This window comes from Myotis daubentonii, chromosome 3 (genome assembly GCF_963259705.1).
Source record: "Myotis daubentonii chromosome 3, mMyoDau2.1, whole genome shotgun sequence".
Lineage (NCBI taxonomy): Eukaryota > Metazoa > Chordata > Mammalia > Chiroptera > Vespertilionidae > Myotis > Myotis daubentonii.
This window is the reverse complement of record NC_081842.1, coordinates 7,022,755-7,038,951: the sequence shown is the minus strand read 5'-3', so window position 1 is coordinate 7,038,951 and position 16,197 is coordinate 7,022,755. Positions and strand designations below refer to the sequence as shown.

Here is a 16,197-nt window from a genome sequence, read left to right as displayed (position 1 = left end):
GGGGCTGCAGTTCTCCTCCATGCCCTGCACACCTCCCTCCCTGTGAGACTGTAACTTCCCAGCGCTTATTCCCCCAAAGATGCTGAAGTTGTCTCCAGGCCGGAAGCACTTCTGCTCTAACACTACGCTTGCCTCCTCAATCGGCCAGATCTCCAGCTTTGCTCAGACCCTGAGAACCTGCTGCAGGAGCCACCACTGTCCCTCCCGGAGTCCTCACCCAGGGACCCTGCCACACTCGCAGAGACTGATTCTTGGCAAGGCTGCCCCTTTCCTCCCAGAAACGGAGAGGGAGGGGGAAGAAGGTGACTCCCTTTGGTGGGAAGTTGAGGGAGGGAGTGGCGTCCACACCGGCTTTGCCCACTGGCCAGAGCATCCAATAACTCCTTGTTCTGAAGATGCCGGGTCTGTCCACCCTGAATGACCAATGTCAGTTTCTGAGCCGCTTCCAGGGCACCCAGGACCCCTCCCCTACAGGACCCCAAAGCCCTGTGAAATGATTTCAAATTCCCCTTTGTTTGTTGGCAAAAGAAAACAAGAAAAGCAGGGCTGTGGAAGCTGAGGAAACAGAGCCATCTCCTGCCTGGTCTGCCCGCCATCTAGTGGTCAGAAAGGGGTGGTGCAGTCTGGGCCAGAGATGGGGAGGACCACACAGGTAACTCTCCAGATCAGACTCTCTGTCTCCGTCCAACCCGCCACCACAGAGGGGATCACAGCCTGGGCTCCTGGGCAGGGAAGGACTTGGGGCCCCAGGTGGTGTCTGAACATGAGAACTACCCAGGACTCAGAACCCCAGCTGCCTGAGGCCAACCTGCCTTGGCGAGGGCCCGGGCTATCTCTCCACCTCTCAAATGTACACTGAGTTCTAAGGCCCTCAAAGGTCCTCCCCGCACCGCCCCCCCACACCCCGTCCCTCACCAGTAAAACAACTCCGTCTTCCCTGGAGGAGCAAGAGCTTAAACTAGGAGGAAGGAGATCTGCGTTTCCATTCTGAGCCTCTTGACCCAGTAATTTAAACTTTCGGCCTCAGTTTGCTTATCTGTAAAATGGGATCCGCAACTTCTAACTCACAGGGTTAGTGTGACAACTAGACGAGTGAGGGGGGAACCTTGGTGGTCATGTTCCTGGTCCTCCCTGGGCCTGTGGCAGGAGGCGGAGTGGGAGCACGCCTTCACAGCCACACGGGCGCCGCTTTCATCCCAGCCCCTGCCTTTTACTAGCTGCTTGACTGTGGAAAAGTTGCATAATGTCTCCATTCCTCAACTGTAAAGTGAGAATAATTATACATGAAGGCTGGTAATGAGGATTCAATAAGGCAATAGCTATAAAGTACATGCATAGCTCCTACAAGATCCCCTCCCCTCCACGAGCAGGAGGACCCAGAGCCCAATGGTCTGTGAAGGGGTTTCCCAAGACCCCTGGCTCCAAGTGTGCGTGGCATCTGCACTGAAGAGCAGGAGCCATGAACAGCCTCTGCGGGTGCCCAGGGCACCGGGATCTCTCCCTTCCTCCTTCTGTTTCAGATGCTATGGATTTAGTGCCTTGAGCTCTGCCAGCAGAAAGAGTCTAGGTTAGAGGATTTGAATTGCAAGCACTATGAGTGTATTCCTACATAGCAGCCTGGACACAGCAGCACCCCAGAACCCTCCCGTAGAAGTGGCGTGAGCACAGGAGCATGTGCAGGCCCACAGGCACATACGTGCATTGTTCTGCCTCTCTCCTTCCCTCCCTGGCCTCCCTGGTGGTGGTCTTCACAGGGACTTTCTCCAGGTGGATTTTGGGTTCCTAAGGGCAAGGACTCTACCACATTCCTTTTGTCTTCCTGGTATCACTATAAGAACTGGAACTCAGTAAACATTGCTCTGTTGGATGGATGGATGGATGGATGGATGGGTGAGTGGGTAGGTGGGTGGGTGGGTAAAGGGATGGGTGATGGGTACGTGGATGGGTGTGTGGGTGGAGAGGAGGATGGTGAATGGTTGGGTGAGTAGATGGATGGACCAGGTCAGGGGTACCTCATAGCACACATGCATTTGTCCCTCTCAGCACTTGGCATGGCCATCATCATCGATTGATGTGAGTGTCTCTCTCCCCAACAAGACCATGTGCTCGACGGGGGCAGGGCTCAGTCTGCTCTCCCACAATTTCATCAGTAGCTCTGAGCCCGAGACCTGGAGCACGGTGTGTGCTCGGGAAATACTTGTTAAAGGAGAGATGGGTGACACTGTCCCTGGGGCAGGTGAGGGAAGGAGAGGGGAGACCAAATTCTCATTGTTAAGGAAAACACACATGAATACATGTAGACTCTTTCTTGAGATGCATGAAAACTGTAGAAGATTTCAAGATGGAGTTTTAAAATGCATGTCATCCCTGAAATCCAAGAGCCGCACAGACGTAGGGCTCAACGCCGGGTTATTGCACGCTCATTGTCTCTCATTCCAGGACAGTATGCCATGGGTCCTGAGCTGGTATTGGAGCAAATGGACCAGGTCAGGGGTGCCTCACAGCACACATGCATTTGTCCCTCTCAGCACTTGGCATGGCTGTCATCATCAGGAAGAGCCAGAGACATGCTCCCGGTCTCCCCAGCACAGCACTGGGCCCTCACAGATGCGAGCTGAGCATCTGAACCACAGAGCAGCCGGCACAGGCACGTTTCAATGTCAGAAGCAATTTATTCTACTTGTTCAAAACTGGTTACCCACAACAGTGCATAGCGTAACTCTTTACTGACTCTGAGAAGATACAATACATCAAAAATCCCACTTTTCCCAAATGTTTCTATTAGTGGTCGTTAATTAAAGTCAACAAAATTAATCTCATGAATTAAGAACTAAAGATCATGTTACAATTCCAAGTTCTTCAAGGAAAAACACTATACATTCAGGTGTTAACTATCAAATACAGTTCAATTTGCTTTAAATAAAGTAACGAGCATTACCTGTTAGTGTGGTGTAATGAAGAAAATTCTAAACTAAGCTATTTAGATTCTAGACTGATTTCCTCATGAATTCATGTTGTGACCTTAAGTAAATAACTCCCCCATTTCTTCTCTGGTTTCCCATTGTGTAATGGTTAAAGGGTACCTCCCCTGTAGTAGGATTATATTGTAATGGCTGAGAAAATGGAAAAATATAAAAGAGTAATATATATTATGTTATTTCTACTTATTATAAAGATTTTCATATTAATAGAGTGTCTTTTGAGTCACCACTGTGTGAATAAAATAATATCCTGGTAATGCAGGAGAAAAGTTAAGAGCATGACGTCTACTAGACAATGTATTTATTATTGACCTATTGTTAAAAAACTAACTTCAAGTGTATTGTCAAATATCTTTGAAAATTAGGAATATTACGTATTTGACAAAGAGTACCAGATAGTTGGCTGGCTGGCTGGCAGGATGAATGAATGGATGAGTGAATGGAAAGATGGTTGGATAACTGAATGGATGTCAACGGGGAGCAAAACCAGGAAGGGCCACGTGGACAAAATTAGATGGTGAAGGGTCTGGGAGCTCTGGGGTGGTGGAGGCGACTGGGTGATGGCAGAGCTGTGTCCATGCCGGGTTTGAAGATCCCTGTGTCTGAGCTCCGGGCATCGCCGACACCATGCCCACTTCTCCATCAGCTCCTCTCACCAGCCTGCTTGTCTGGAACCTACAGGCCTCCTGGGGGCGGGCAGAGGTTATGTTTTCATCATCTCTGGGGCTCATCCAAGTATGGGACAGAGTAGGCGTCCGTCAATGTTTGATGAATGAAGAACCGAGCTTGATTCACGGCGACCTGTATAGGAATGGTCAGCTGGATCAGCCGCATGCAGCAAAGGAGAGGCTCATACAGGAAACCCGTGGAGTATGGGAGTGGAGGGTCACCAGCAGCCTGAGGACACGATTCCTTTGCTGGCTGAGAGTGAGGGGCTGTGCACCAATAAAAGGACAGCAACTCCCATGAGGCACAGAGGAACCGAACAGAGGTGCCTGCGGCCTGGCCTCATGCCAGCGGCAGTTGTGCCTGGCGCACATTCCCGAGCTGGACAACACATCCTCAGGGACCTGTGTCTCTGTGCTATCTGTGGAGAACCCCGCTCGGACCCAGGGCTCCTGTGCCAGGTGCCAATCTGGTGTGTGGAGAGGTGGTTGTTTGTTTACCGTTTCTCAAAGAGCTGAGGTTTGCAGAGACCTGAACACTCATTCTAGATGGTTTTCAGTTTGGAAGACACAAGCCCCAGGAGAATAAAAATGAAGAATAAAAATAAAACACTGCCCTAACCGGTTTGGCTCAGTGGATAGAGCATCGGCCTGCAGACTGAAGGGTCCCAGGTTCGATTCCGGTCAAGGGCATGTACCTTGGTTGCGGGCACATCCCTGGTACAGGGTGTGCAGGAGGCAGCTGATCGGTGTTTCTCTCTCATCGATGTTTCTAACTCTCCATCCCTCTCCCTTCCTCTCTGTCAAAAATCAATGGAATATATTTAAACGAAAAAAAGAAGGAGACCTCGCTTTCTGAACATTAATTTAAAAAATAAATAAAACGCCATTTTCCCTTGGTGTTTTAATTTCGCGGGGGGGCGGGGGGGGGCACCCAGCACAGCCGTGGCACCAACATGCAGCTTTCCTGAGACATTTAGGACAAGCACTGGCCGGTTATCGGGATTCACACTTCACACGTTAGGTGAAATCCATGGAAATCCTTTTGGAAGTCTCCCCAGGGGAGTGACTGGCCTAGCCCTCCCATCTATCTGAGCTGTGAGGGTCCCAAGACCCCGGATCACGGGTACACAGCTGTCAGGCGTCCTCGGAGCAGAGGGGGCAGGACAAGCCATGGCAGGATCTCTCTGGCGTCTCCTCGAACAGCTCCCCCATCTCTGCTGGAGACGAAGGGCCCCGGCAGGGTCGTGGGCCTGTGGGGCAGTGTGCTGTGATCCGCCTCTGCTGTGTGACCTTGGGGAGTCCCCGGAGCTCCCTGGGACTGACTTCCTCATGCTCAGGATGTGGCCAGTATCTACCACTCTGTGCTGAGTTGTCCTGAAGATCTGCTACCTCAAGAGAAGGAGGAGCCAAGCACAGGGAGGCGGCCTTGGCTGGGGACGCTGCTGGCCCAGTGAGGAAATGGGGAGCAGGGACCAGCCACCGTGGGTGCATCCACTCGACAGTATCCAGACCGGGCACAGGATGGAACAGGGTCTTCATGGCCCAAACCTTGGGGGTCCACCCAGAGACTAAGGCACCCCACTGCGGCAGGTCGTTTTCTATGATTAGAGTGTCAGGTGAGCTGAAATTGCTGCTGTTCACTCCCCTATCTGGGTCTCTCGGCGGGGGGGCGGGGGGGAGGGGGACAGAGCACCCCAGTTAGCAGGAGGCTTCAGGGATCCCAGGAAAGCTCTTTCCTCCTGACCCCAACAGCTGCTCAGTCCACTGTCGGACGCCTGGTACCCCACCTTGAGAACTGGGGATGTCTTAGATAATTGCTCCTGGACCCCATCGTTTTTGTGTGTTTTATGGATGCTTCATCACATGGGCTTGTTTGAGTAAATCATCGGCCATTGGTGATTGATTCAACTTCCAACCCCTCCTCACCTCCCCCTGAGATCAGGCAGTGGGACCAAAATTTCCAACTCTCCAGTCACATGGTTGGTTCTCCTGGCACCCAGCCCCACCCTTAGGTGCTTTCCAAAAGTCATCTCACAACATAGTAGAAGACACCTTTCCTGCCTCCGTCGCTTAGGAAAGCCAAGGGTTTAGGAACTCTAAAACCAGGAACAGGGAACGAAGACCAGGTATATATGTCTTATTATATATCACAGGCACAACATGCTGACACCCACAAATCCAGCTTTTGCCAAAGTCCCCGAGACACACTGCACAGCCTCTATCGGTGGCGAAAGCAGGTCACGTGCACCAGCCGAGTGTGCTACCTCGCTGCTCACCCACCTTCAGCGCAGCCAGGACTCCTAGTCCTGGAACACCTGGTAGCTGAAGTTGTCCGGCTGGGTTTTGAAGTTGTACTTCCCGGTCACGCTCTGGTAGCGCACAATTAGAAGGGCAGCCGCCCCTGTCACCACGGCAAAGACGGCCACCACGATGAGGACGATGTAGCCAGGTCTCAGGCCCGGCTTCACCTCTGGAGACTCACCTGCAGGGGATGAGACGGCACAGGTGGGAGGTCGGCCCCAAGCTGGAGGAAAGCACGTCCCTGGCGGGTCTCCCTCCGGTCCCAGCATTGAGGTGTTGTTGTGAGAGTAGAGGGGCTCAGGGAGGAGCCTGGGTAGGGCGAGCTCCCCACTTTTTCAGTTACTCTGTAACATGATCGTCTGAGTGTGAGTCGTCCGAAGCCCTGTAGCAGTGAGGTGTGTGCCATGTGCCTGTGGTTCCCAAAGCTGACGAGGAAGGGGTCTGAGGTCGGGGGGAGCACAGCAGCCAGCACAGCTCAGCCTGCTCCGGGCTCTGGATAAGCGTTGGCCCAGAGGAGGAGGCCATGTGGGAGCAACAGGCCCTCCAGGAAGAGGTGGACGGCTCAGCGGGACTGCCCACAGGGAGACACAGGGGGCTCGCACACTCCGCAGTGTGGAGGAGTGCAGGCGGATCCTCCCAGGAGGGGCAAAAACCCACAAAAGCACACAGGAGTGCGGACCCAAAAGACTGACAACAGGGACTCAAATAAATACTTTCCAACCCATGTTCAAAGCAGCACTCTTCACAAGAGCCAAAGGTGGAAACAGCCCAAGTGTCCACCAAAGGATGAATGGATAAAAATGAGGTACACATCCATGTTCTAGAGAAAAAGCAGCGCCTGACATACAGTCGATAGATGAAATAGTAAGTGGGTGGGTAGATGGATGGATGAATGGATGGATGGATAGAGGATGAATGGATGAGTAGGTGAGTGGATGAATGGAAGGATAGTAGATGGATGAATGAATAAATTGATGATGGATGGATGGATGGATGGATGGATGGATGGATGGATGGATGGATGGATAGGTGGGTGAATAAATGGGTGGATGAGTGGATGGATAGAATCCAGAAGGTTCACTAATTTTCCCAAGACCACACAGCTCATAAGTATGACAGCCTAAAATCAAACTCAGGTCTCCTAATGCCAAGCCCATAGCTTTTTCCACTCTGGTTTTTACATCCTCTGTAATATCTACAAATAAACAGGAGGCATGCACAGACATGGCAATGCAATTCACATATGTTCCATTTCACACAAGGGCCCCAGCTCTGCTCAGCAATTTAAGACAATGAGGAGGGGAGGAAGAGCATGTTGTCCTAGGACCCAAGCCCAAGTCACCCGAGGGCCAGTGCCAGCGCCCAGCTCCAGAGCCCGCGAGGCCGGGCGTGGCCTGGGACCTGTGGAAGTGCGCACTGCCCAAATGCTTGGCATGAGAACCAGCAGCTGAGAATGCCCGGGCAAGGGGCCCTCCCTGTCCACGTCAGATCAGCACGCACTTCCCAGCTCAGACCCTGCATCCAAAACACCGACATTCTTGTCCCGGAAAATATCAAGAGGAAGGAGGGCCATCAAATGAGGAAGAAAAACAACAAAAAAAGGAAAATCAAGTAGGATTAAGTGTCGCTGCAAAAAAGAGGAAGACCTAAAATAGCAGTGACAAAGAATATGGAAGCTTATTTCTTTCGTGCATAAAACTGGTTAGGTCAGAGCCCAGGCCTGGCCCAGCAGCTTTGCCAAGCAGTGTCCTCGGGAGCCCGGCTCGTCCAGCTCCTGTCCCAGTGGTCCTCAGGGTCCAGGACGGGGACCGGCGGCAGCCGTCTCACCTGCGTGTCAGGCAGCAGGACGGGGAGGTGAGGAGGAAGACGGGGTGAAGCAGGGGGAAACCCTTAGGGAGTCATCACCGGACCTTCCCATCGGCATCTCATTGGCCAGCACTTACTCATATGGCCACACCTGGCTGCCAGGTCGGTTATATATTTTAAAATATATAGTTTTTATTCCCAGCTAAAAAGTTGGAGTTTTATTATTATGGAAGGAGAGGAGAACCAATATTGGGGAACAGCTAGCAGTTTTTGTCTTAATACCCAAAGCACACAATTTCTCCAAACCATTTTTTTTAAAAAATAGGATAGCCCTGGCTGGTGTGGCTCAGTGGTTGGAATGTCAGTCCATGCACTGAAGGGTTGTGGGTTCAACTTCCAGTCAAGGGCATGTACCTGGGTTGCCAGTTTGCTCCCTGCCCTAGGCCAGGGTGCATGTGGGAGGCAACCAGTCGATGTGTCTCTCTCACATCTAGGTTTCTCTCTCTCTCTCTCTCTCTCTCTCTCTCTCTCTCTCTCACTCTCTCCCCCTCCCTCCCTCCACTTTCTCTGAAAAAGCAATAGAAAAAATCCTCAGGTGAGGATTAACAAAAAATAAATTAAAAAAAATAAATATAAGCTAGATCACAAAGAAAGGAAAATGTTTTCCTAGAAAACTAATGGTGAGTTTCACATTGGCTGATGGAAGTTTTATGCTGAGAGAGAACAACAGTGCCATTTTTTTGTTTTGCATCTTCTGATTTAGCAAAGCCTAAAATTCAACAGCTTCCCCATTCACATGCATTTGCACATGCACACATCACTCACAAACACACACACACACACACACACACACACACACACACACACGTGTGTGCGCACACATGCAAATACACAGAATTTGGCCTGCCTATAGACTGAGTTCCTTCCTGGTAACAACCCACTGCATGCAATTATCCAGTGTCAGGAAAATTAACTGCCTGCCCCTTACCCAAACGTGCATTATTTAAACATGTGCACACTTGCTGAAGCCTCAGTCTTTTCATCTGCAACATGGGCATGGTAATAGCTCTGACCTTGCAGGGCTGCTAAGAAGAGCAAACTACATTCTGTGCGTACAGAACGGAGTGCAGTGCTGGGAGGTCGGGACTCTCCGTAAGCATTAGCTGGCATTGTTACTAAGTATGAGTCTTTAGGGAAAATCTTATGAGCTCTGTGTTCCAAGGAATTGCTTTTTGGTTTACATGCTAATGAAGTGGAATTGGTGGTGTCTTTTCTTTAGTTTTCTAAACCAAGGCACCAACTCACCGTCAGACCGAATGAGGGGTCCCCAGGACATCTGGTGTGTTTCCGATGGTTCACCACTTCTCAGCGACCGAAAGTCATTGCAATTCTGTTGTTTTTGTTTTTTTAAAAGGAGAGAAATTCAATTAGTGCAACAACGTTTATGAGAAATGTACCCAGTCTCTGGAATGGTACCCTGATTCGTAGATTTTTTTCCCTGCTGGAGACATGAAATCGCAATGGATGAGCTCAGCCAGGGAGAAGGAGGGCTGCATAGACCTATACCACCTGGACCGCTGGGACTGCCTGGACCACCTGGACTACCTGGACCTCCAGCAAAACCTGGACCACCTGGACCACCTGGACCACCAGGACAACCTGGACCACCAGGACAACCTGGACCACCTGGACCACCAGGACCACCTGGACCACCAGGACAACCTGGACCACCTGGACCACCTGGACAACCTGGACCTCCAGCAAAACCTGGACCACCTGGACCACCAGGACCACCTGGACCACCTGGACCACCAGGACAACCTGGACCACCAGGACAACCTGGACCACCTGGACCACCAGGACCACCTGGACCACCAGGACAACCTGGACCACCTGGACCACCTGGACAATCTGGACCTCCAGCAAAACCTGGACCACCTGGACCACCAGGACCACCTGGACCACCTGGACCACCAGGACCACCTGGACCACTTGGACCACCAGGACAACCTGGACCACCTGGACCACCAGGACCACCTGAACCACCTGGACCACCAGGACCACCTGGACCACCTGGACCACCAGGACCACCTGGACCACCAGGACCACCTGGACCACTTGGACCACCAGGACAACCTGGACCACCTGGACCACCAGGACCACCTGAACCACCTGGACCACCAGGACCACCTGGACCACCTGGACCACCAGGACCACCTGGACCACCAGGACCACCAGGACCACCTGGACCACCAGGACCACCTGGACCACCTGGACCACCAGGACCACCAGGACCACCTGGACCACCAGGACAACCTGGACCACCTGGACCACCAGGACCACCTGGACCCCTTGGACCACCAGGACAACCTGGACCACCTGGACCACCAGGACCACCTGAACCACCTGGACCACCAGGACCACCAGGACCACCTGGACCACCAGGACCACCAGGACCACCTGGACCACCAGGACCACCTGGACTACCTGGACCACCTGGACCACCAGGACCACCTGGACCACCAGGACAACCTGGACTACCTGGACCACCAGGAAAACCTGGACCACCTGGACCACCAGGACAACCTGGACCACCTGGACCACCAGGACCACCTGGACCACCAGGACCACCTGGACTACCTGGACCACCAGGACCACCTGGACCACCAGGACCACCTGGACCACCAGGACCACCAGGACCACCTGGATCACTTGGACCACCTGGACTACCTGGACCACCAGGACCACCTGGACCACCTGGACCACATGCTCTGTCCTGTTTGAAAGGGAGGAAGGGCTGGCTGCAAGGAGGTGCACAAGAGCAATGAGAGGCAGCAGCCCCTCGAGCTGTCTCTAGTTACCCGTGTTGGTCGCTTTATCCCATGGTTTGGGGATCTTTTTCAACAAAGTTCTCAGAGTCACCTTTGCATCTCTACAGCCTACTGCAACCATGTGTTCCTTTTAATGCCTTTGCCTAAACCCACTGTGGGCTCATACGTCCACAAAGGATGTTGAAGCCCTAACTCCCAGTATTTGTGATGTGACCTTATTTGGAGGCAGGGTCTTTGCAGGTGTTCAAGTTAAGATGAGCTCGCTAGCATGGGTCCTGATCCAATATGACTGTGTCCTTATCCAAAGTGGAAATCTGAACACAGACACAGACACACATAGAGGAAGAAGATGGGCTTCTACAAGCCTCAGAGATTGACCAAACAAATCCTCCTTTTCAGCCAGAAGGAAGCGGCCCTGTCCACACACTGGTCTTGGACTTCCAGCCCCCCAGACTGGAAGACAACAAATTTCTCCTGCTTAAGCCAATCCTTCCAGGGTACTTTGTACAGCAGCCACAGGAAACCAATACAATGGCCAACCTCAAGGAACTTGGGAAGGAATGTGTGGAGCTCATGTGGTAAAGAATCTGGGGACTGGCAGCTCCCTGCAGAGGCCAAGTGCCACTGTGGCTATTAATACTCTCAGCATCTCTGTGGGGCCAGTGCAACCAGGTGCAGACTCCTCCGCGCCCTTAGCTGGCTGTCATCGGGAGCCTGTGTCCCTTTCCTCCAGTGCTCCAGCAGATCTACTGCTTGATAAAAGTGACATCAACAAAACCGACCATCACTGGATTTCGCTCATCCATGACCTACTGACGCTCGGAGGTGGATTGTGCAAGAAAACCTTAGGAAAACCAGAGGGGCAGGCATAGACCTGCAGAGACACGCAGTGGTCCGATCAGCGGCCAACAGAGCCCCCTACACTGTCCTTGGCCCCAGACAACACACAACAGTCACTTCTCATACGTGTCACTGGTATGAAGGGGAGCTTTCAAATCTCAGGACTGCAAAGCACATTTTGGATTCAAAGGTCAAAGAAAATGAGAATGTAAAATTATTCATAATCCCAGCATGAATGCTGCATAGAGGAAAGAAAAAACACCTGATTGAATGTCACAGTGGCTACGAATCAGCAGTGTTCCATCAAAGTAGCTAAAAATAAAGTGAAATTAAAATAACACTTTTGCACCTAAATATGCATTAAATCGCCTTGAGAAGTGCAACAGCCTCATGACAAGGAAGCTCTGAAGTGACGGCCAGCAGAGGGTATGGCCTCAAGAAGGACTAAGGTGACACCCAGCTAAGTCGGTCCTCCCCCAAAGGCTGCCCACTGTTGAAATGCCATTTCCTGCCTTTTAGGGGCCACATCTTCAGGGCCCAGCACCTTTTCTCAGAGCCAACCACACCCTGGATAACACAGCAACCCTCCTCATAACAAGAGGGAGCGAGGACCCAGACAGAAACTTAGAACACCCAACACCTACGATTTTGCACGTGGCTCCGGGGGTCTCCATGCAGATGCGGAGTTTGCAGTGCAGGTAGACTATGGAGTTGTTGATGAAGGAAAAAATTTTCAGCTTAAACTGGGCCTTGTTGGAGTCCCCATTCTCAATCACGTTGGTATGTGTGTTGGGGATGGGGCAGCTGGGAGGAGAGAAAAGGTGACTCATTAATTATAAACTGGCCCTCCTATCCTTGTTCCAAAACGAGAGAGTTACAATACATCTGGCTGCACATGGAGCATCCCCACCAGGCTCCCTGGAAGGCAGGGATGGCTAGATCTCCAGCTCCTGAGAGGAAAGGGTCTCCTGTGGGGTGTTACCTAAAACCCAGGTCCATGCACGTACAAGTCTGGAAATTCAGAGGGCCCAAAGCAGGCCACCAGCAATGCCTAAGGCCCACCCGAACCCCTACCTGTTGTTGATGAAGCCAAACATGACCGGGTCCCTGGCGTTACTGGACGGCGTTGCCCAGCACTCAGTCAGGACCACCTTGAGGTTGCTTTTCTGTTTATAGAGCCCCACTTCGATCTTGATGTCATCGCTGGCAGACACGCTATAATTCCGAGGTATAGGAGAGTCCCCAATAAACAACTGCATCTCTGTGACAAAATTTCCAGCGCCATGGAGGTCCTCAATGATGGTGTAAACCCTGCGGAGGGAGCAGTTTGCTGGAGGGTCCTTCCTGGGATCCCTCTCATCCCCACTCCTCCCCAAAAAGCAACCTCAAAGAAGCATGGAAATAAAACCCAAATGAGGACAAGCGAGAAAGGCTATTTATTCTGAACTGGCGGCAGTGGGGGCTCAGTCCCATCGCCTGACTGATGGAGACTCAACGACAGGCAGAGTAGAGGGGGGGAAGCTGAGGGCAGGCTCGCTATAAGTGGGATGTCCTATGCGGTTGATTAGAGAAACATATATGGCTTCCTTGGGTCGGTCCTGAGTTGGAAGCGGGAACAAGGTTGAAGAAAGCTGGCCATTATTAGCCAAGTCCGGGCACCATCTGTTGTGAATTCAGTCTCTCAGATGGCCCTCAAGTGATTGGAACCCTAAGAAAACCCTCACTGTGGTGCTAGAGAGGAACGCGCACTGGGGAGGGAGGGGGGGGCCTCTCCACTCACCCCCACTCCGGGGTGTAGCCCGATGACGTCAGGAGGTCGTTGCGGAAGGCACAGCGGATGGGGCTCAGGATCTTCAGGTGGTGGATGATGCCCTCGGGGGACAGGTCGTTCCTCAGCGTGGTCCTCACCACCGTGTTCGTCATGTTCTGAGCACAAACCAAGTGGGGCATGAGCGAGCTCCTGCGCCCCAGCAGGACCCCAGCAGGACCCCAGTAGGAGTGCTGGGGAGGGGTCTTCTTAAAAGCTTTTCCCCCCAAAATATAAAAACCCAAATGTGCCCTAACCAGTTTGGCTCAGTGGATAGAGGCCGGCCTGCGGACTAAAAGGTCCCAGGTTCAATTCCAGTCAAGGGCATGTACCTTGGTTGCGGGCACATCCCCAGTGGGAGGTGTGCAGGAGGCAGCTGATCGATGTTTCTCTCTCATCAATGTTTTTCACTCTCTATCCCTCTCCCTTCCTCTCTGTAAAAAATCAATAAAATATTATAACAACAAAAAACCCCAAATGATTTTTTTCTAACGTAAACTGTCATAGAGAGGGTGAAGTCCAGGGGTTCCTCACTGGAGGAGGATAGAGGTGGCCTAGATCAGGGGGTACCCACAATAACACATCTGACCCCCCCCCCACCAGATTATCCCATGAACATTTCTGAAAATGAGAGCACAGGGCCCTCGCCGGAGGAATCTAGTTGACCTGGTAAAGGCCTGCGGCCGAGCCAGCCAGCACTCATTCTAAGTTCTCGAGTCTGGGAAACAACACCGAGCCAAGATCCAGAAGAGAAACGGAAGGAAAGAACATGATCCTGATGAGAACGAAGGTGTGCAAGTGACAGCACGGCTAAATTGTGTCCTTGAGTCTCCGGGGAGCAATGTGAAGCCCGTCAGTGTTAATGAAGTGACCGGGGTGGGGAACCTTTTCTCTGCCAGGGGCCGTCGGGTATTTATTACATCATTCCTAGGCCATACAGGCCATCACCCTAAAGATTAGCCTGCTCTATTGGGTCAAACATTTAATGGCCTCTCTCCTGCTGCCTTGGCAGGGCCAGACCAAATGATTTCTCGGGCCTTACGTGGAGGTTCCCCACCCCTGCTCTAAACAAAGGTGTGGAGCAATTGGTTTCAAGCACAAAGAGGCCTGTTCCCCTGTCTGCTGGGTTAAGTCTGGTTGCTGGCATGTAGAGGTTGAGCAGAAAGAAGAGGACATTGCGGACAGCTGGCCTGGAAATGGGCTTTTCTCAGAGACTGCAGCGAGACAGGGAAACCAGATGGAGGGCCTGAAGGGGACGGGGGGAGGGGGGAGGGGGTGTCATCACTACACTGAAGTCTGTTGTTGGACAAGATACTTGAAGTTCTATTTGTTTGAAGCACTTTGCTGGCTCATGGCCTGGACTCTGACTGTCACGGTGGTGGGTTTCCCGTGTCCCCTTACTGACACCCCTGAAGTTGTCACCAGAACAGAGCACAGGGCCCTCCGAGGGCAGCTGGTCACCTGCCGTGGTGACCAGCAGCTCGCCACAGTTTGCAGTGGGCACTGCCCTGCGGGTAGCTCGCCGGCCTCACCGGTTTAGAACTAGACAAGGGAAATTTTGTGTGAAGTCAGCAAGTCAGAACCATGGACTGAGGAGGAAACGAGGGGCAGGGTTTTTTGAAAATTGGGGACAGTGAAGAAGTCCAATTAGAGTTGTTGAAACAAGCCAAGAACAGTAGAAGCCACTGGACTTCTCGGAGGAGGCGCGAGCGAGGCCGACTGTGCACTATAAGACAAAACGTCTGACCCTGACAAGGCTGTCCGTGCAGTGTTTGCTGAAAGTAAAAATTCCCAGGCTCACCTGCCTCACAGGACCCAGGAATCCAAGAGACAAGGAGTCCAGTGGCCAGCCAGGCTCCAGCGTGAGAGGGTTTAAGAACAGAGCGCTGGAGGGTGCAAGGCTTACGGAGTGTGAGGGGAAGGGGCGGCTCTCAATGGTTCTGAAGAGGGAGCCACTGAAGAGAAGTCTCTTTCCCCTTCTGCAGCTCCGTCATTGCTACTGGACACAAAATTATAGAACGAATAGATTTTTGTTGTGTATTAAGCAGGCCTGGACAGACTTTGGTAAAGTCGATTACATCAGAGCCACTAGCATGTCTTTGAAAGCTATTAGATTTGCTTTAGGATTTTATATAAGGAGCAAAATCTGAATTACTGAAAACCAGGTTCATGTTTAGAATTCATTTCCCTGAGTAGTGGCTAGCAATGCATTAGCTTCCAAAGGTGTACAGTTCTTAACTGATGGGTCCCTCATGGAAGCCTTTCATCCCTTTTGAATTTATGCCAATCTTTTGTGTTGGCTTCTTTAAAAAAGGCCTGTGTTTGTATCTCCGTATTTGGGAGGAATTGCCTGCGAGATGCTTACAGGCCCTGTGGGTTTTCAGCCAAACAAACTCCTGTTCCTCTTAGTTTTATCTCAGTCCCGAGGCCAAGCCTTTGATGGGCCGGAAGAGAGACAGCAGGTACAGGGGGGACTCGGTCAGCATTTTGCAAAGTGTCTCAGGAAAAACAGAGAAGCCCCTTCTATCTGCGTAAGAATCTTACATGTATTTACGAAGATGATTCTGTTCTCCAGCGAAACTTTTGGGGGCATGGAGGAATTTGTGTCTCTTCATAGTCATATCTGCATGACCTGTTTAGAGTCAATCAGAGAAATGTGACCTTTTTCCTGTTTTTTCTTTTTTAATCCTCACCCTAGAGTATTTTTCTATTGATTTTTAGAGAGAGTGGAAGAGAGAGGGAAAGACAGAGAGAAATATCGATGTGAGAGAAACACATTGATTGGTTGCCTCCTGCACATGCCCTGACCAGGGCCTGAGCTGGGAAGGAGCCTGCAACCAAGGTACGTGCCCTTGACCAGAATCGAACCCGGGACCTTTCAGTCTGCAGGCAGACGCTCTATCCACTGGGCCAACTCAGCTAGGGCTGTGATCTTTTTTCTTTTAACCTGGGGGTCAATAAAA

At 51.8% G+C, this 16,197-nt stretch overlaps 1 protein-coding gene across 1 annotated transcript in view; it reads right to left on the bottom strand.

The window, feature by feature from the left end:
- Positions 1-2,665: 2,665 nt before the first annotated feature.
- Positions 2,666-16,197, bottom strand: part of UMODL1 (uromodulin like 1) — a 52,480-nt gene continuing 38,948 nt past the window's right edge. Inside the window, exons 17-22 of the mRNA XM_059686519.1 lie at positions 13,208-13,353; positions 12,502-12,738; positions 12,072-12,231; positions 9,062-9,146; positions 5,930-6,131; positions 2,666-3,782 (exon numbers count right to left, since the gene is read on the bottom strand). Coding sequence (XP_059542502.1) covers positions 5,950-6,131; positions 9,062-9,146; positions 12,072-12,231; positions 12,502-12,738; positions 13,208-13,353 — 810 coding nt within the window. The 3' untranslated portion in view covers positions 2,666-3,782; positions 5,930-5,949. The remainder of the gene's footprint in view (positions 3,783-5,929; positions 6,132-9,061; positions 9,147-12,071; positions 12,232-12,501; positions 12,739-13,207; positions 13,354-16,197) is intronic.